Genomic DNA, 21,029 nt, shown 5'->3' with positions numbered 1-21,029 from the left:
TCTCCAGTGCGTCCGATTAATTCAATGTGCTGAGAGAGACTCGTTACCGGAGAAGGCTTATTAACGAGCAGCGGTGACAGTGAGCGCATACGGACAGCACCAGCGCGTATTTTGGCGTTACATTTTTACGTTCACGGACGCACGGAAATAATGAAGATATCGTGAAAATGACCTGCGAGCTTTTGGATTAAAACTCACCATTCAAAACCAGCAAAAACGGGGGCTTTTGTGGATCACAACACTATCTTTTCAGTTTTGAACGTAGAAAGCAGGCATGTCGTCCGAAAAACACGGTAAGTTAATCGTACATTTTACACGCTTTTGTGCGTAATTGGCGCTACGCGTAGTTCATTGCGACGTGAGGCTGACAACACCGTTTTTTTTCTATCTGGTTGTCAACATCTAGATTCGCTTTTTCTCAACGTGATTTTCCTGTAACCGCTGTGTGTGGGAGCATCCAATTAAAATACAGCTTTCCTTATCCATATAGCCAAATATTATACTTTTACGCACGCTTTTAAAGAGACTGATCTAGGATTTGTGTAACTCCATGATATATTTATGTAAGAATTGGTTTAATTTGAGGTTTTCTGACCATGTAAAGCTGTTAGCGGTGATTGAGCTCAGGCCTACATCATACAGTCATTATAGTGTGGGTGTCCTTGCGCAGGAAGTAAGGAGACTATTTCTGTCAAAGGGAACATTTCCATAAATCTTGTAGGAAAAAGTGCCAACCAGTGCTTAATTTTCTGCTAAATGCAACTCCTTTACATTTGAATATTAAAATCGGTAAAGCAATGAGCAATTTTGAGAAGTTAAACCTAAAAAACACTATAAAACTGTGTACCTATATTAAGCTAGTCCACTTTATTGACAAAGGAAATGTACCTTTATGATAGTATAGCCTACTAGATAAATGTTGATTAAATGTAGAATAGCATCATTAAAAACTATGTGGTGCCCTTGGAGACAAGCAAATGACAGCACCAGGTCAAGTTGTTACAGGTCAGATCTGTGGGGAGGTGACCCTGTTCACAATAAGAATGTAGGTGATGTTTTTAAAATTTTTTTTTTTTTGTAATAAAAACAGATAAGTTTAACGCTATACTGTAAAACATTCTAGGCATCATTGGTGACGAACCCCTGCCACCTGAAAAGTTCCGTATTGCACCTTTAAAGGATACCATTCATTGACAGATTTTAGAGTTATAGTTTACAGGTAGTGCATAGTGGGAGTGTTTTGGTCTTAAAATCTTCGTCTTAACCTGCTATATGTTCCTGCTGCATTTAATTCACCATTTTGACCTTAAATAAATTCCTATTTCTATGGAACTCATCTCCAAATTCACCTCTATACTGTATCTGCTAGCCTCAGGAGCTTCATTTGACTCTAGCAGAACGCTGTCGGTGATGTTACACGACCCTTAGTCCATTTCTTTATACAGTCTATGCAAAAAACGCAAGGATTTTGTTTTTGTTTCATATTTAATATATATATTATATATTATATATTTGTTGGCCTAAATGTTCTTCACTTCTGTAGTTTCATGGACGCATGTGTTCACTAAAGATCTCCTGGGAAAATTTGTGTTCTGTTCTAGTGTGGACTAAAGCGTGGCTTGTTTGGGACTCCCCTGTTCCTCTCTGTTCTTTCTACATTTGTACTTGGAATGAGACAGAATTTGCACTTTTTGGTTCATGATTTCATTTTATGTGTCTTATGAGCAAAATACATCCTTTTTTTTTTTTTTTTTTTTTAAATCAGACCTATTACTCACTGGCATGAGGCACAGCGATCCATCAGAGGTGCAGACGACTTCACAGCTCTTTGTTGTGATGATGTTTCAGATGCTACGTAAAGTCACTCCCTCCAGCAACGGTGTCATCACTCATCACCGCTTCCTCACTCACTTCCTGTTTCCTCTCTTCTTTTTCTCACCTCCATCTCTTAATCTTTCCTTTCCTTCTCCTGCATTTTCCTTCCTTACCTCGTTGTCCTTCCTCTTCCCTCCTCTTCTTGAACCCACAATTCCTCCCTCTCCTTCTCTCATTCTTTTTTTTTTTTACCTCTCTTCCTCCTCTCTTCTCCCTCCTTTACCTCCCATCTCCCTCTAAGCCTCTCATGGTATAAGTGTAATATATTGCTGAAGTAAATATATGATAAACGATAATATTAAAGTAGAATTATTCCCCAAAAATGGTTCTAAATCTACAATATTGTAAAAAAAAAAAAAAAAAAAAAAAAAAAAAGCATGAGCTGCAATCAATAAATAGCAGAATGAAACACTTGAGTACTAGTTTGCATCTATTATGAGTCATGGAAGTTATGTATTCAACCCTTAACAGCTCAAATCTAACTGCAGAACAGAAAAAATGACAAAAAGTACACACAGTACTGACCCCCCAAAATCTAGAAAAAGATCTATTATAATTTAATAATTATCGTGACAACAACTTTCTCTCTCCCTCCTTACATCTTTTACTCCACTTCCCTCTCCCTCTCTCTTACTCCTTCTTTCCTCTGTCACCTCCACTCTCCTTCCAATCTTCTTCCACCTCAACTTTCTCTCTCTCTCACTCTTCCTCACCCTCTGATTTTGCCTTATTCGCACCCTCTCCCCTTTCTCTCCATCGTTCTTCGATTTCCATCCCTCTTTTGCCCACTCTTCCGCACCTGCTTCCTGTTATACCCTTTTTACCCCTCTATCGTCTCCTCTCTCCTTTCCTCTCTTCTTTCTTCTCTCTCACTCTTTCTTTCTGACTATTGGGAGTTCAAGTCCAGTACGCTGGTGGGGCAGGTGGGGGCAGAGAGGAGGGCTCTGTCTGGTGAGGGAGGGGCAGTTAGTTTTACATTTGTGGAAGAGGTTGTGTGATTGTGTTGTGTGGTTTTCTCTCTCCCTCTCTTTGACTTCTATTGCCCTTTGCTTCCTCACCTTTTATGTTTTACCGCTCTCTCTTACTTAGATCACTTTCTTACTCTCTTTCTCTCTCATTCTCTCTCCCTCTCTCACTTCCTCTCTGTCTCTCTCTCTCCCTCTTTCTCACCCCCTCACTCTCTTTCTCTTTCTCTCTCTGTCTCCCTCCCTCTTAATCTATTTCTCTTATTCCCTGTCTCTTTCGCTCTCTCTCATTCTCTCTTTCTCCCTCCATCTTTCTCTCTCTCACTCCCTCTCTCGATTTCTCTCTATTTCTCTCTTACTCCCTGTCTTTTTATTTCTGTCTCACTCTCATCTTCTCCCTTCTTCTTTCGCTCTCTCTCTCTCTCACTCACTCTCTCTCTGTTTATCTCTTACTCTCTCCCTCCTTCTTTCTCGCTCTCTCACTCCCACTCTCTATTTTTCTCTTACTCCCTGTCTTTTCTTTCTCTCTCACTCTCTCAGTCTCTCTCCTTCTTTCGCTCTTACTCCCTCTTTCTCTTGCTTACTTCTCTCCCTCCCTCTTTCTCTCTCCCTCTCCCACTCTCCATTTCTCTCTTTCTCCCTGTCTCTTTCTTTCTATCTCCCTCTCTCTCTACCTCCTTTTTTCTCTCTCTCTCACTCTCATTCTCTTATTTTTCTCTTACACCGTGTCTCTGTCTTTCTCTGTCACTCACTTTCCCACTCTCTTTCGCTCTCTCTTACTCCCTCTCTCTCTCACTTACCCCCCCCCTCCCACTCTCTATTTCTCTCTTACTCTGTCTCTGTCTTTCTCTCTCACATGCTCTCCCTCTCTCTTTCACTCTCTCTTACTCCCTCTCTCTCATTTACTACTCCTCTCTCTTTCAGTCTCAGTCCTTCGCTCTTACTCCCTCTTTCTCTCGCTTACTTCCCCCCCCTCTCTCTCTCTCTCTCTTTTCCGTCTCTCTCCTCTGCCTCCTTGTGAACATATCTTGCTCTCTTGTGTCCCGCTGTAAAAACATGACACTCCATCGCTCATGTTTTGTTTCAAACAAAGTCACAGAGATGCAGATGCCCTGAACTTAAACAACGGAGGGAACAAAACTCAAAAGAAGATAGAGATGTTGGAAAAATATTTTTAAGAATTATCTGGTTGTGATAGTAATAAGAAATTCGCATGGGTTGTTCTTATCATATTAAATAGCTTTGTGCATGAAAAACAGTCATTCTTACGATACACTGACACGCCTCTCCATAGATCTCATCTGTATCTTGGCCTAATTTTCTTTCTGCTCACCTTCATGGAGTTTAGTTGCAGCAGACAGAGCATTAACAGCTCCATGGATACAATACACCTTTAACATCAGGTGCCTCAAAAGCTCTTAAAACATTAGAGCTCCAAAACTCACTATGCCTTCTTAAAATCCTTAATATTTGTAACCTGTTTTCCTCTGAGCTCTGAGTATTCTCCCTGTTCACACTCCACGATAAACATAATAGGACAGAGGAGTGAAAACAAAGAGGATTTCTTGCTCTGAAGCTGTCGTTCAGTGTCATCATGAGGCGGAGCTGATGGATGCTTAAGACATTATTTTTCTTGTGGATGTTTTTCAAGTGCCCTGGTTTGTGTGAGACTGTTTCTTTTGTAGATGACACACTCCAGCCTTCCCTTCATCCTCTCTCTTTTGTCTTTGCTCTATTCTCTCGCTCTCTTCTCTTTCTATTTTCCTCTCTCTCCCTTCTTCCTTTCTCTGTCTCCCTCCTTCTCCCCATCTATCTCTTTACCTCCTTCCCTCACTCTCTCAACCCCCCTTCTCCTTCCCATCTTGCTTTCTCAGCCTCCCTCTTTCTCTCTCTCGCTTCCTTCTCTCTCTTTCTCCCTCTCTCTCCCTCCTTCCCTCTCTCATATGTGTGCCTGTGGTGTTGTTTGCCTGTCGTTACCTTAATTACATTTTAAACCAGCTTGTTTAGTTGTTTATTCATGTGACGGTATCAGAGAACAGTGCCGCTTATAATACATTCACACAACAGTCATTAATTTAATACAGAGAAAACATTGATCAAAACAAATGGACCAACATTACGACTCAGTAAACTGACATTGCACGATCGATTACTTTGTCTTTGCTTTCATAATATGGGCAGTAATAAAAATTCTCTGCCTATGGCCTATTGCTACTTTGCAAAGACATCATGCTGGGGGTGGTCTGCCTGTATGCCTATGGCGGAATGTTCAGTAGTTATCAAGATGACATGTGCATTAACAACTAAAGACTAAAAAAGTCTGAAAATTCAAAAACAACAACAAAAAGACACAATGGACTTAAACAACATATTTTCAAGAGCCTGTGATCAATACAAGCTTTCAGGGTCCTGTTTAGGTGTTTGATTTTCAATTTAAAAAGTGAGAGTGAATAACTGAAAAACTAGCTAAATCATGACACGTGACTGTAATGTTATGGAAGAGAGACTTGTTTAACAGCGCAAATCAACTCACCAGATAAGTCCGCTCTTTATCGTCAGATTGTGTTAAAAGAAAGCTCGAATTAAGTCTAATTTGATTAACGCAGCTTCAGACAGAGCAGAGCTTATTGTTAGCAACTTTCATTTTTAGAATTCAGCTCAATTTGACATTTAAATAAACTAGCAGTTATAGAAAAAGAAAATTCAATTCTGTAAATCTGGATAAACATTTGGAGTGAAAACAAACTGAAGCCACTTGGATGAGCAGCGAAACATCATCTATCCATCCATCCTCCATCCATGCATTGACTTCTTTTTTCTGTAGCATTTGTTTTAACAAATTTAACTAATTTAACAAACGTTGGTCACTCAATATGACAGATTGAGTCAGGTTACTAAACTCTACCTGTCATTACACTATTAGGCTACTATCGCTCTTCTCTCTCTCTTCTCTCAGGTCTGGATGATGCGGGTCGTCAGTCTATGCAGCCGCCCCCGTACCTGCCCGGGCCAGACCCCAATATGGCCGCAGCTGCAGGTGGGGTGCCTCCTGGGGTGCAGTCTGGGTACCCGGCTCCTCCCGCCCCTCCCCCCGGGACTGAGGGCTACCTGCAGGAGACCCAGTTCCACTGCGCTCCTCCACCTCCACAGGGTTACACAGTCCAGACGCAGGGGCCAGGGGGGACCATGCCACACCCGCCCGTGGGGTACATTCACCCGGGATACCCCCTCCAGCTGCAGCCTTGCACCGCCTACGTCCCGGTCTATCCAATGGCATCGGTGAGCCAAACAATCCACTGACTTGAAAAACTAAAAAAAAAGAATATTAAAGTAGCCCTATTATGCAAAACCCACTTTTCAGAACTTTTAACTGTGTTATAGTTGTTTTCTCTCACCATTTACCTGAAATTGTATTTTGAGTGATTTGTGCATGTTTGAGCAATCTTTAGTCGCTTATTTTCAAAATGCCATATTGCTGATTAATCCCGCCACTGGCATGTGCCCACTGCTCTATGCTTAGTTCATTCTCCAATTTTATTTTCTTATTCGCATAGGATTCGGCAGCATTGTGTAGCCATTTTGTTACAAATTTAATAAATATCTGCAACTGTCACAGAAATGAGAGGAGCTTGGAGTCACCATCAAAAACAGAGTATGGAGTGATCAAAATGTCACAAATTTTCTCATCCTTTCTTCTTTCAAGAGCTTTGTAACCACATGCAACATATGCATTCATCATAATAATAAACTTGTGTCACACCCATAGCCTGTTTAATTGGACATAGTTAACCCACCACCCCTGCTTTCCAAATAGGTGAGCAAAGGTGCACTCTTGGCTCCAATGACTTTCAGGTTCATCATTTTGGTCTTAAAATGTTCATATAACCCACTCTGCATGATCCTGGTGCTTTTATTTAGCAATTTTGCACATCAATTAAGTTATGAACATTAATAAAAGACAAATCAGGTTGCTAAGCACCTGCTCTCTGCTGAACCAGCGTTGTTGGTGGATAGGGGTATTACCTTCAACAACCTTACTGCAGATTGGCTCTTTGGTTGCTATGATGCCATTGGCATATACAAATATGGAACTGTATACTTGCTCTATAACTGTTAGCCTCAAGCCTTTTGGCTGGAGCTGAATGCTATGGATGCCACCACACCACTTTAGAGCACTCCTTTATACAATCTATGGTCCCACCACAAATAATCTGATGATGCTTTGTTATATACATGCATAGAGCAAAGCTACAGTGGGTATAGTGTCTGGCTGGAATGACAAGATAAATTAAAGAGTGCAAGGACTGAACCAGCAACCATTAACTTACTGAATATCTTGTTTTAGAACCACTGCCACCAAACAGTGTAATATATGAGCCTGTTTAAATCTTCCCTGTCAGTGTGGCATTGTAGGAGGTGTTAATGGGTTAGATCTTCAGACTGTGTGCCTGTGGCGCGTTTGTGTCCTTTCTTTGTTACTTTGTTACTCTGTCCATGGTGAGTTTCTTCCATTAACTTTGTCTTGTCCTTGAGTGAGAGTGGACCGCGACTCCAAAACCACGATCAATAATAGCTCTATTTCACCCTCAAAACCTCTGAAACTTTCTACAAGGAGCGTAGAAAATATTGAAAGCCACATTTGTGAAAAGTGTGTTTCTCGTGTCCTTCCTTCTCTCAGTGGAGTTGCATGCTCTGCTTGTGTCTCTATATGTTCCTCTTATGACTACAACATGTATGGAGCTCAGTTAAAGAATACATATTATGCTTGTTTTTCCTGGCAAACCTAATATAACTAGTATTTTTTAAATGCAGGACAATAAAGATGACTCAAACATGCATGAATCACTCAAAATAAATGTGAGGGTGAGTAATTGATGAGGGACCCATTGTTAAAAGCTCTTAAAAGATAGATCCATATAATTATATAATAATGTGTTTGCTTTATATTACTGCATTTCTCTGTAGAGATACACAGTTCCAGCTCTTTCAGTTCGGATGCTGATTTCAATGCTATAGCTACAAATATCTACAGATACTCGATATTAACCAACAAAAAATTCTGTTATGTAGCTGTTATTTATCTCTCCAGTCACTGCAGAACGGCTTTGTATAAATGAGATTTTCTTGACCAAATATGACCACTAAAATGTCTTATCCTATCAACTTATATTTCCAACCAGGATATCGGCTGAACCAATATTTGGAAGCCAATATCCGATCCAGCATATTTTTCAGTAAAAGTGCAGATATCCGATTCCAGTATTGGATAGGTGCATTGCTATTTTTCTACATAGCATTGACTAGTTCCTTTGTATTTGATGCATAAAATCTTGTCGTCCTTCCTTCCTCTCATCTCTCTTTCTCTCATCTCTCCCCCTCTCTCTCTCCATGGTGTGTTCAGGGGCAGCCGTACATGCCTGGCACAGCGGGACACCCTGGTATTCCCCCGGCTCAGATCCACCCCATGCAGATGCCCCCCAGTATCACTCTAATGGACCGCAGACCCCCTCACGACTACCTACCCATTGCCGTCCTCACCACTGTCTGCTGCTTCTGGCCCACGGGGATCATCGCAATCATCAAAGCTGTGCAGGTGAGAGCTATATATTCCTGGTTTAGTCCTGGGTTAGTCCTGGTTTAGTCTAAGGTCTTGGTTGTTCCATGTTGTAAGCCCCTGTAGTCCTTTCTGGTTTTGTTTGATCTTGCCTTGTCTTGGTGCAGTCCTGGTTTAGTCCTGAGTTAGTCCTGGTATAGTCCTTGTATAGTCTTAGTTTTGTGCTGCTTACTAGTTTAATAAATCCTGTACCTATTGTTTTTTTCTATTTCACCAAACTTTACCCCAGTACAAATATGTTGTATAAGCTCTTGAGTTCAAAATAAGTCTGTTATGTACTGTCTGTATCTAATTAAAGCATTTTTTGATAATCAGGGAATACTCCGTTAGCATTCTAGTTGTTATTAGCGTTACTGTGACGACAACTCTGCTCTGGCTTCTGTAAGTTTTCTGAAAATGTTTACAACTTTCAGAGACCAGATCGGAGTTCCCCCCCCCAACAACAACTAACATGCTAACAGCACACCTCCTGATTCTCGGACAATAAACCACTTCAAAATTAAATGCAGGCAGAACATGGCAGACTTACTCTGGCCTCAAGAGCTGTGTATACAATATATCTGTACTGGGGCAAGACACATTTTGCTCAGATATTCTGGGTCTGGGTACTACATGTTTAAACCTTTTACATTATCAGATGATTCTAATGCATTGTAGATTTATGCATTGTCGAGCTCTCATGTCTCAGATATAATCAGTGCCGAATCGTAGACAGAAAAAGTACAGTGCGCTTGGAGAATATATTAAATTACTGATGGAGGCAGATTTTGTCTGGCTGTCTGCAGCGTCTGCTGCTGTTACCATCCATCTTCAAATCACTTCTGATCAAATGTGCTGAGATCCTGTTTGTTCTCCATTCTTACACATTTTGCAGCTTATCTGTTAAAAGCTGTTCAGTTCTAGTGTAGTCCTGGTTGAGTTCCGCTTTGGTCCTAATTTAGCTCCTCTTCAACAGGAGATCAGTAGTCCAGCTTTTGTCTTGGTTAAGTATTTTTTAAAGGGCTCATATTGCGCTATTTTCTGATCTATGTGAGATGATGTTTTATTGAATTTATTGGTTAACCATCATTCAGTCTCCTATGATTTTTTCCTTTATTTTTTTCCTCGTAAGCAGCCATATTTTGTTTTGGGCCGTGCTTGTTCCTGATTGGCTAATCCACCTGTCAATCACGGCATCTAGAAATGGGGAGATTCACCAAACCCACATCTTCACATTAGAGTGTGTGTGTTTTTTTGGATCCCAGGCAATGTACATAGGCTATATTAAATTTTGCCAGTTCACATTGACACTTTTAAAGTGCACAAAAATGACCAACTCAAACATACATCACCATTCTACAGTGGTCAGTGAACTCATGCTTTCTCTGTGTTTATCTCATGAGTTTTACATCATCTGACCCCACGTCACAGCAGCACAGCGTTACGTAACAGCCCTATTGTCAGTGGAAAGGAGCGAATAGATTTTTCCTTTGGCGCTGCTCTGTGGCTCTGAGCTCAGTGAGGCTGACACAAGCACTGACACACAGCACATAGACACAGAGCACAGACACAGCACCACAGACCTGCATGTTCCAGTCCAGTGGCCTCACTATACAGGCCCCACTGCACTGAAATCAATATGCACTAAACATAACTGTACGCTGGTTTCAAATGTGTAATCATAATACATTTATTCAGATCATGTTTATTTGCTCAAAATGTTGATATCGTATTAATAAAATGATTAACTTGATTTTGATAATGTGAAAAAGGTTTGTTACTATTCTGGTCATTAGATGGCAGGGTCAAAGGGGTCTGTGGTCCCGCGCCCCAGGGTTTTAGAGGCCCCGAATTGGACCCTCTTCTTCTTAATTTATATTAAAGGGGGGCCCATGTGAGGCTTCTTGCTATGGGTCAAAATTTTTGTCCTAAACCTGAATGATCCACCCAAATATAGTCTAAATGTGTAATATTAAAAGAGAAGAGCTGCATTGAATAGATAGCAGAATGAAACATTTTAGTAGTCAGTCTGTAAGTCATAGAAGTTATTTATTCAACGCTCTTCAGCTCAGATCTTATCGTAACACCACAAAATAATGAAAGCTTTCCCACTAGAAAGAAAAAGTACCCATGATTAATACTGACACCCAAAAATGATCCATCTATCAAGTATTGAATGATGAGTCAATATGGCAATTACTGTGACAGGCCTATTTGTTACTGATGGACAACATTGCAGTAGTTGTTCTGGAGATACGCAAAATAATATCTGACATTTGACTTATGGCATCTTGTTAAAAACATAACAAATGAAAAAGGCACAAAAGCTTCTAGTTTTATCTTCAAAACAAAAGTATATAATTATATTTATTATTGTAATTAAATAATATGGATCGATGTTGCTTTCTGATCTATGTCATAATGTTGATAATGTTGTTTCCTCATTAACACCTGAATATTTAGGATGTGTTCTTCTCTCAAACTGAAAACACTCAGTTCCACCTTGTGATGTCATGGTAATACAGGAAGTGATCCACTGTGTTTTTAAACTCCATACCTTCAATAGAATCATAGGAGCTATTAACTTAACACAAGGTGGAACAGAGTATTTTGAGCTTTGGAGATGTAGACAGGCTAATAATAAAGAATTAGTCAGATATGTGTGAATGAAACAAAACACAACTCTAGGTATGTTTTTGGTGAGGCAAAAACATTCTAAGATGACTTAAAGCTCACAAGTCTCTCTAGTTTGCTTAATGTAGGACCTTTAATGAAATGGGTTGTAATGCAAAAATATGAATACCTATACCTATGAAGAATTAGCCTTTATGAATGAGTGGAGCTGACACAAGCACAGCCCTGCCCTGGTCCAGCCCAGTGGCCTCTTTCACAATGAAGAAACACTGCACTGAAATCAATACAGCTTTGTTAAGTAAAAACATACAGAAATGTGCTGGTAAATGATATGCGACTGGTCCCAGCTATTTTTAGATGTTTGAATAAAAGATGTGTGAATATTCTACAGCAACAGCACTCCCAAATGGTTTAGCCCAAACTCAAACTCAATTATAAACCCAAAAGCATGTGTTGAAGGGCCCATATTACACTATTTTTGATCTATGTTATAATATTGTTTCCTCATCACAAGCATGCCTGGAATTGCATTTTGTTTCATTCACACATGTTTAACACACAAATCCTGCATATTTAGGCATTTAGGAGTTCTTCTCTCAAAAGGAAAACACTTTGTTCCACCTTTTATATGTCATGTGGTAATACAGGAAGTGCTCTACTGTGTTTTTAAAGACCATACACCACTAGAATCACTAGAATCACTAGAATCATTGGGTGATTTCAGTCTTGGAATTGTCTATTTTTCCTGAACAAAAGGTAAAAGGTAGTTGTTGAAAATTAACGTTACCTGACATCACAAGATGGAAGAGCATTTTGAGCTTTGGAGATGCAGACAGACTAATAATAATATTCAAACATGTGTGAATGAAGCAAAACACAACTGCAGGTATGTTTTTGATGTGGTAACAACATTCTAACATGACTAAAAGCTTACAAGAGTCCATTTTGTGTAATATAGGACCTTTAAATATTGCATCAGAAGTGGAGAGGATAACAGGTTCATTTCTTGCTCTAAAAGTGGTTAAAAATTGCCACCATTTACGCACATCACATATTTTATTAATGAGTTAGTGGGTGTTGTCAGACTAGTCCATCTGGGGAATGATGAATATATAGCTTTAACAGTTTTTCTTTTCTATAATTTTCTAAACCTTGTAGACCTTAATAGAGTCAGTGGTGCAGTCAGTTAAATGTTCACCCTGTGACGAGAAGGTAGCCAGTTCAAATTCACCTGTAGTGTTGTATCCCTGTGAAATGCACTGTGAAATGTGGCCAGAAAAGTTACACAGTGCACCTTTGAAAATAACCCAATGTTCCACTAGGTATTTACTAGTTTTTGCAATAAACAATGCAAAAACAGTTCTGAGCTAATTTACCTGACATGTTTTGATGATCGGCTGCAGAACTTCACCCAGAAGACCCTCACATGACTCGCCTACATCATGACACTAAAAGTAAACAAACAGCAGCCATGCCAAAAGAACGGCAAAGTCAGAGATTTCCAGACTGTTTTCAGTGTAACATTACAAAAGTTGACATTGTTTTAAGCCAAAACTTTTTCTCTTAACCATCATAGATTAAAGCCTAATCTTATCCAGACACAAGGCCTGCGGGAACACATTCATGAACAAAATGACTATGTTATTTGTATTTACGCAGTTGTCCTAATTATCCTAATTTCCCTATGGAAGAAGAGTAGAGCAGAGACAACACCAAAATACTTTGAAATTAGGACACTTTTAGGGGATTTGGGGATTAAATGTACAATGTTTAGAGTGCTAATAAGTGCAATTAGCTATTAATAACATTTAATAGCAAACTAAGGCAAAAACTGAAATGAGTGTGCTTATAAAGAGTAAACTAATAAAAAAGGCGAGGGACATGTGGGTGGAGGTGCATCCTGGAGGAGACCTGTGGGGTAGGGTCCTCTGGGTGGAGATCTGCATCCAGACTTGTCTTGGACTTTGTAAGATGTGTCTCACTAGTAGTTTATATATTGAACCAGATGAAGTTTTTATTCCATATTTTCATAGAATTGCATGCCTTGGTTCTAAGACTGATAGAAATTTAAAAAATATATATTATTACTATTATTATTTTTACAGTTCTGCATCTCATGTCTCTCGTCCCTTGTCCCAGGTGAGGACAGCCATCGCTCGGGGGGACATGGTCACCGCGGAGATTGCGTCACGTGAAGCCCGTAACTTCTCCTTCATCAGTTTGGCGGTGGGCATCGCCTCCATTGTCCTGTGCACCATTCTCACCGTGGTCGTCATCATCGCGTCCCAGCACCATGACGACGACTGGGAACCATAGCAACAACAACAGCTAACCACACACAGCAACTAGAGGAAGAAATGAAACACCATACTTCTTTAGATAGAAATTTAATACATGGAGAAGTGATCAGAGCAATGGCGATGCCCCGCTAAGAGTCTTATATATGCAGTCTTTCAAATACAGATATTAACCCGAAACAATAAGGCATGGGATGGTAGTAATTTTTGTAATTGCTGATTAAAGATGCACAGTGTAACTTTTCTGGTGAGGGTTTAGCCACCTGCTTGTCGTGCGTTGCCTGAGATGTTCTACAGTATGACATTTAAGTTTTTATTGCTCAAAAATACCTTGAAAAACATGCTTCTCACCTCACTGCAACTCAGTTTTCTGGCGTCACCTGCTTATTTCCACGGAGATAGTTTAATAATGTCATACTATAGAACATTACAGACAAAGCAAATACTGTATATCCACAGTGCGAAGCATGTAGCAGAAAAGTTGTCCATCCACCATAAAAGTTTCACAGTGCATCTTGAATTTCAACAGTTTCTTTGGCATTAATGAATATTTTGATCATACACATTAGCTTTAACTGCTGGAGTGGAAATTAAATTGTTATTTTTAATTTAATGACCATAAATTCCCAATCATGAACCAAAACTTGTACTGTATCAACCAGCTGCCTCTCATATACAAAGTGATACATAGGCATGAGAAGGTACAATTACATAGATATGAGTCAGTATGGCAGTTTTAGAAATGTTCTTATTTTAGAAAATGCTAGCTAACTTTTATTTATTAAAAAGAATCTATAAAAGTTTAGGTTTAGTTTGATATATTTGGCACATGTTGAGAAATCTCCAAAACTACCATTCATCTTTTATTTATAGACATACTCATGAACAAACTCCCACTGACAATACAATGAATCTGTACGGATAATTAGACTAAATATTTATCCTAACATTAACATGACAATATTAAGGCTTATTTATCTAATTTTACCCTACTGTTTCTGTGTAATACGCAGTTTGAAACAACTACACACATACAAAATAGAGATTGCCTGATAAGTTTTTTGTTTAGAATCCAGAGCAGCTGCTGGCCGATCAGCTCTTCCAATATTTGGACCCTTTTTACTGCCCTTTTTACAGCCCTTTTGACCGATATGGCCGATATACTCAAAAGTGCATTCATCGATTGGCTGATGTATCTATCTCTAATACAAAATGAATCAAAAGTGTGTAAACAAGGCTGCAGATTACACCGACACAGACAAACCACTGACTGCAGCGGAGGAACAAAGCTTCTCTCATTAACTATTTATTCTTTTGTTTTATTCATTGGGGCCTTTGTTGTTTGTGGGACTAAGTCCTGTGGTTCAACTTAGGGATACAGACTTGTAGATTTAAGATTTTGTAATTTAATTTGTTTAAAAAAAAATATGTGCCATTTTTATTGATCAGGAACAAATCTCTTTAATACTGCCAAATTATCATGGCCACACAGTTGGATAAGAGAATGTTAAATATGCACTCTGTTGCTTTTCTGATGGAGGGTCCTGCACCCGCTTGTCTCCATGAAGATAGAGTTGCTTTGCCTGAAATTTTCCTCAGTGTGGGACTCTATTTTGCATTTATTCAATTACAAGAGTTTTATTGCTGAAAAATACTTATGGTGATATGATGGTGTTTCCTACTTTTCTTCATGGAGATAGAGAGGAGATGATCAAGTGGTGGACCCTCAACCACAAAAGTTACATAGTGTGCCTTTAAAATGACTTGCGTTCAGAATATTAATCTAGTTTGGATTAGTGTAGTTTCATTTACAAATACTATACTTCCTGTGATATCCCTAACTAGTTTTATTATTGATTTATTTAAAAGTTAATCTGCCAAAGTAATAATAGGTCTTTGATTTCAACTACAATGTTTTGAAGTCAGAAATACAAGTCCATTGATCTGTTGGTACATTTTTATTTTATTTTATTTAGCAGTTTTCAGAGATCAGTCCTTATAACTTATAACGTTATAGCTGATCAAACCTGTATTATACCGAAGGGACGATACACACCAAATGTACAGACAAAACCAAACATGTATTTATTTAAAGGTTGTTAAACATGGCATTGTTTTATTTATTGACAATTATTTATGTATTTATGCTGTCATTTGCAGAGTTATCACATCATATGACACTTTACGATTGGCTACGATTTGATATCTTTTGTGATGACGTTGCACTTTGTTGAGACTTGACACAGCTGCTTATATTGTAAAGACTTTTATGTGCATTAGCAAGGTATTTAGAAGATTTTAGACACAAAAAGTATTTCTAGAATTATAGTGAGATATTATTTAATTAAGGTAGAATTTAGTGTTTCATTAAAGTGGTTCTATGAGATACTGTGGGAAAGGTTGTCAGCTCAGTTCAGAGGAAGGAGACAGTTAAAGGGGGGAGTATTTTACTTCTATGGGGTATTAACTGCTAACTGTTCTGAAAATGTTATATCCACCAACAACAATGTATTAACATGTTTTGCTTCCTGGGCAAAGTCACTTCACCTTCAGAGCACTATCACAGCACAATCAGCATGCTTTTTTTTTTTTTTTTTTTTTACCATGTTATTACGTTCCCTCATCAAAAAAGAGGTTTTAGATGTCATCCATGCATGTTTGAGTATTTTAACAAGCTTTTCCAGGCCCTATCCGAACCCTCTTTGTGGTTAGCTGTAAGATTCTGTGCAATGCTCCGCCCACAAGCCTACGTCATCTATGCTCCCACACGACAATTCTCCATAAATATACAAAAACAAGATACAAAATTGTACACAACAACTTTACAAACCAGATGAAGAATGTTAATTTGTTGTTTTTGGCACATACAGCACTATGAAAGGTAACATGGTGATCTAAATATGTTTTGTGTTAGCAGTTCATACCCCATAAATGTAAAATACCCCCTCTATTCTCAAGGTTTAGATGATGTGTTGCACATGTAGAATTGAAAGTGTTCTGGCCTTTTTGTGTTGCACATCTTATACCTCTGAATAATGTAAATGAACAAATGCTTTTAGTGCCACTACCTGCATGTCATTTTCATGTTTTAACAGCTATTTTAATATCAAACCTCTGAGATTCCTCATGGTATTTCCCAAAACCAGCCAATTATGAGCACAGACTCTGAACATGAATTATTGCCAAAGTGAAGAGACAAATATCCAAGCATGTTGTAGTATGAATAGAATTTGTCCTGTAAGTTTCTTAAAATAGTGAAAAAAGGGGAAAGGATTTGAATTTGGGGCTAAAAATGCAGTTTTCATGGGGTGCTCCTGGTTGGTTCCAAAAGTGGTCCAACAGTGAAAAATGAAAAAATGGAAGAAGTGGATTTCCTCAAGTAATTAAAATAGTAGAGGTAGAACACATTTAGCTGGTAATGTGGTTTTGTTTTTTTGTTTGTTTATTTGTTTGTTTGAATCAAGGTGGGGGTGTTCTACATGTATCTCTTCTGCAGCAGTTACCATGCTGACACAATGCACACATTAGCAACACTGACAGTTTTTTTTTTTTTTTTTTAAGATTGTCTGAAAACTCAAAACAAAATATAAAATGGATTTAAACAACACATTTTCAGGACCCTGTGATCAATACAAGCTTTCATGGTCCTTTTCAGGCGTTTGATTTTCAACAAAAAGAGCGTGTGAGAAACTTGTTCACCAGCACAAATCATCTCACCTGTTTTAATTTCAACCAAGCCAGTTCTGAGATTGTGAGACTGTGTTAAAATAAAGATCAGACAGATTAAAGTCTAACTTGAGCTTCTAACAGTAGTGCTTTCAGTTAGCTCCACACCCCCAGGGACTGTTGATGACATTAGATGCAAAGTATGAAAGCATGTACAAACTGAAGATGGGGAAGCAAGTAGTTCAACTTTTTATTTTTAAATTTTCGAATCTGAATACTTGGCTATGCTACAAGTTGGAGGAAAATACTGTAAACATTGCAGGACAAAACTGTTATGTGAGAGAATACTGAATATTCTATTTTATATTTAACCAATATAAAAATGAATTGAAATTTTAAATCTAATATTGCAATCTTTCAGTTTATTTATCATTCACTTTCATCATTTCTGATTCAGAGTATTACATAAGAATGGATATTTTCTCATCACAGTGGCTTGAAAAGACTATCCCTAAAGATATATTGAATGTTTCATGCTAAGAGAAGACTATACAAAAACTCTATAAATATACGTATAATTGTCTTCAGCACTTTCCTCTCAATCAAACCAGTATTTTCCAAATGGACCTATGACATATCTCCTGTATTACTGTTTCCACAATTAAATTATATGAAAAGTATTATTAACGATATTATTATTATTGCATATATTAGTGTTTCCAATGGACACAAATAGAGTCATGTATTTTATGTAATTATATCTGCTTTGACTGGTGTTGTACAGATGGCTTTAGCTGCTAGCCCCTCTCCTCTAACCTTCTATGCTATTCTATACACTGCAAAAAGAGGTCGTCTCCAGGGATATATATTATTGCTTTGCCTGGAATATTCCATAGTATGGTATTCAAAATATCTACTATTTATTTTATTTTTTCCATGTATTTTTATTACTCAAAAATACCTTGAGAAATTAACTCTCTGACAGATCTTGGCATGGTGGCATCTACTTTTCTCCACTGTGTTTAATGCCATATTGTGGAACATTCCAGGCAAAGCTATGATATTCCCACAGAGACGAGCAGGGGGCACACTCTCCACCAGAAAATTAGCTAGTGCACTTTGAATAGTTAAGATTTATTTAGTTAGTTGGTCCATGTCTGTGGACTTGTTACAAATATCTTTGACTAGTTATGCATTATCTGTCTGAAGATAAATGTTCTGCTAGTTTAGTAGGCTACTCTTTTTTCACAAATTCAGTTGACTTGTTTTTATAGTTTTCTCATACCACTTGCCCAGAAAACTATCTATACCCGACTGAAATATGTGAAATAAGGGTCTATATTACGCTATTTTGTGATCTATATTATAATGTTGTTTCCTCACACATGTTTAACACATAAACTCTGCATATTTAGGCTGAGTTCCCATGAAAAAACACACTAATAATACACTAAGTGCTCCCCTGTATTTTTTAACTTCATGCACCTTCATTTTAATCATTTGGATTGTTTCAACCTGGAATTGCCCATCTCTACTGAACATTTTGAGCTTTGTACATGTAAACAGACAAATAATAAAGGGTTCCATAAACGCGTGAATGAAGCAACACACAACTGCAGGTCTGTTTTTGATGCGGTAACATCATTATAACATGGCTTAAAGCTCAATTTTGCGTAATATAGGACCTTTAATTAAAACCCCAAAACCTTGATTAACTATAACAATGCTATTTAATTGTGTTATAGTATATAGATGTAATTCCAGTCATTTTAACTCACATTTTTGCAGTGCATAGTTTTCCTCCTTCTTCTTTCCCCTTATTTAAATTATAACTCTTTTGTATTTTCTGCTTGTAAATGCAAAGATTGCTTGTCCAAACTGAAAGCTGCTGTAAATTGTACTACTGTGGTACTAATGGGGACTAAACCATGTTAAAATGAATCTTATGTTCATTGTTGCACATGCATTGGTTGTTTTTGTCTAAATAAATGAAGAGAAGAAAAATAAAGAGTTGAAATTGTAATTTTTTTAGACCAATTTCTTGCATTTTCTCTCCCTCTGTCCTCTCCTCTCCTCCGTTGTGTTGTTTCTATTTTTAGTTGGCCCGGTTTTCTCAGTCACCGCTCTATCTCTCAGCCCATCTCCTGTCTCCAGTCACATGCGATTCTCACATGTGGATTACACTGTAGGAGCCTGTGATGTCATGTGATAATTAAAGTCTGTCACATCGGCACAGGAAATCAACATTATGGTACAATGTAGTGGCAAATATTGGAACGATTATTTTCTGTTCTGTGTTCATTTTATTTGGTTTTAGAGCTTTTTGTAGTTTATGTTGTAAAGCAAAGGAAATGAATTGAAATGTATAGATAGAAAATTAATAGAAATCTGTTCTCATAAGCAAAACGGTTATTTTCACTTTATAAGTGCATCAAATTATCTTAAATTCAGAGACCGAAAGACACACTTTGTTCTAACCTTATATAAGATAGATATATAGATAGATGGATAGATTTGTTCATCCCCTGGCAGGGAAATTCAAATATTCAGTTAAGTTTTTGGAGTTACACAGTTCACAGACACATTCAATAAATAAAATAAGTTGTTAAAACTGGAGGGTCAGTTCTGGATGTTAACAAACCGGTTAAGGTTGCTGTCAAGCTGAACACTAAAATGTTTATGTAAATTATATTTATGTAAATGTTTACACCTGCTCAATGTCCACTGTCTGGAGATGATTTGTGGACTTGGAGAACTGACCACCATCTCCTTGGTCTCAGTTGTGTTCAGCAGGAGGCAGGTGTGTTTTGTCCACTGTAGAAACATATATAAATATATACATATACATATACATATACATATAAGATAACAGTCTTATGTTTACAGTACCTGAACAAGAGAAGCTATTATAAGTAATCTGTTTATGATCTGATTTGTGATTGCGTAAATTCAACTGTAATGACGCTTAAAGTCCTAATTTGTAATTAAACTGACCGACCCTCTCGTGTTGTTTTCTCACATATCACCACTAGATGCTATCTATCATACTGCAGTCAGCCAGTGTCACATCTGACATTTTCTGGTGAAAAAAATCACAGTTACCAATGGGAGCTTTAAATCATAAAAAATCAGCACATTTTCACAATGTTTATTTGACTTTTTTTGCTCTCAAATTTTTCATTTCAAATTCAACTCCAAAATCTGGCTTCATTTGGCATGCACGCCTTACCCCTTTACATTTGGCCCAGTCTAAACCAGCCTCATATTGGAGCAGTTCAGAATCCTGACCCAGCTCTGCTCTGTCTGTGTGACAGTGTGGTGTTTTCACAGATGTCCGTTTAGCCTCCTGCTAACAGCTCGCGCTAACAGCCTGTGCTAACTGCAGAGTCAGAGATGCTTGGACCTGGCCTCTCTCTGCACGTGTCCTGGCCTCTGCCTCAAACTCCCAGCATGCTCTGGGGCTGTGACAGAGTCGGCCTGTGGTTCCTGTCAGCTGTCATCTCCAGAAGCGAGAGACAACGCCATGTGGTCACCAAGGAAACAGGAAATTATATGGATCTCACCAATAGTATTATGACTGAACTGCACTATACAATACAACATGGCTCAAAATATCAGCTATGGCAATGCTGCAATAATTGTTCCACTGAACATGGAATTCTATGATATAACCCAATTTTTAAACAAACAAATATATAAACCTAAAATAAATGTCCATGGGTTTTAGAATCATGAAAAACTGTTGCCATAGCAATAAACTATTTATAACAAAATATCTTTCAAATAGGAACACTTCCTTAAAATGTTGCAAAAATGATATTAATCAGCAAGTTAAATTAAACCGCTACCAACCAGGAGCTCGTTCAGAGCTTGTTAGTAACTGTGACTCCCACTGTAGAGGTGGGTGGTGAGTCCAGTTGGTTTAGTTTAACTTGTTGAGTAATATTTTATTTCATATAAGCAATGTTATATGAACAAAAAGCTCACAATAATCATGTG

At 38.1% G+C, this 21,029-nt stretch overlaps 1 protein-coding gene across 1 annotated transcript; it reads left to right on the top strand.

Moving 5' to 3' along the window:
- On the top strand, positions 1-15,472 carry prrt1 (proline-rich transmembrane protein 1). Its single transcript, XM_020939266.2, has 4 exons — positions 1-293; positions 5,797-6,119; positions 8,242-8,433; positions 13,207-15,472. The coding sequence occupies exons 1-4, from the start codon at positions 275-277 to the stop codon at positions 13,381-13,383; spliced, it is 711 nt and encodes a 236-aa protein (XP_020794925.1). The 5' UTR covers positions 1-274; the 3' UTR covers positions 13,384-15,472.
- Positions 15,473-21,029: the final 5,557 nt, after the last annotated feature.

The sequence above is a fragment of the Boleophthalmus pectinirostris genome, unplaced genomic scaffold (genome assembly GCF_026225935.1).
Source record: "Boleophthalmus pectinirostris isolate CB_2022bp ecotype Guang Dong unplaced genomic scaffold, ASM2622593v1 HiC_scaffold_21, whole genome shotgun sequence".
NCBI classification, from domain to species: domain Eukaryota; kingdom Metazoa; phylum Chordata; class Actinopteri; order Gobiiformes; family Gobiidae; genus Boleophthalmus; species Boleophthalmus pectinirostris.
Note: the sequence above shows the minus strand (reverse complement) of the source record. Positions and strands in the feature narration are given on the sequence as shown.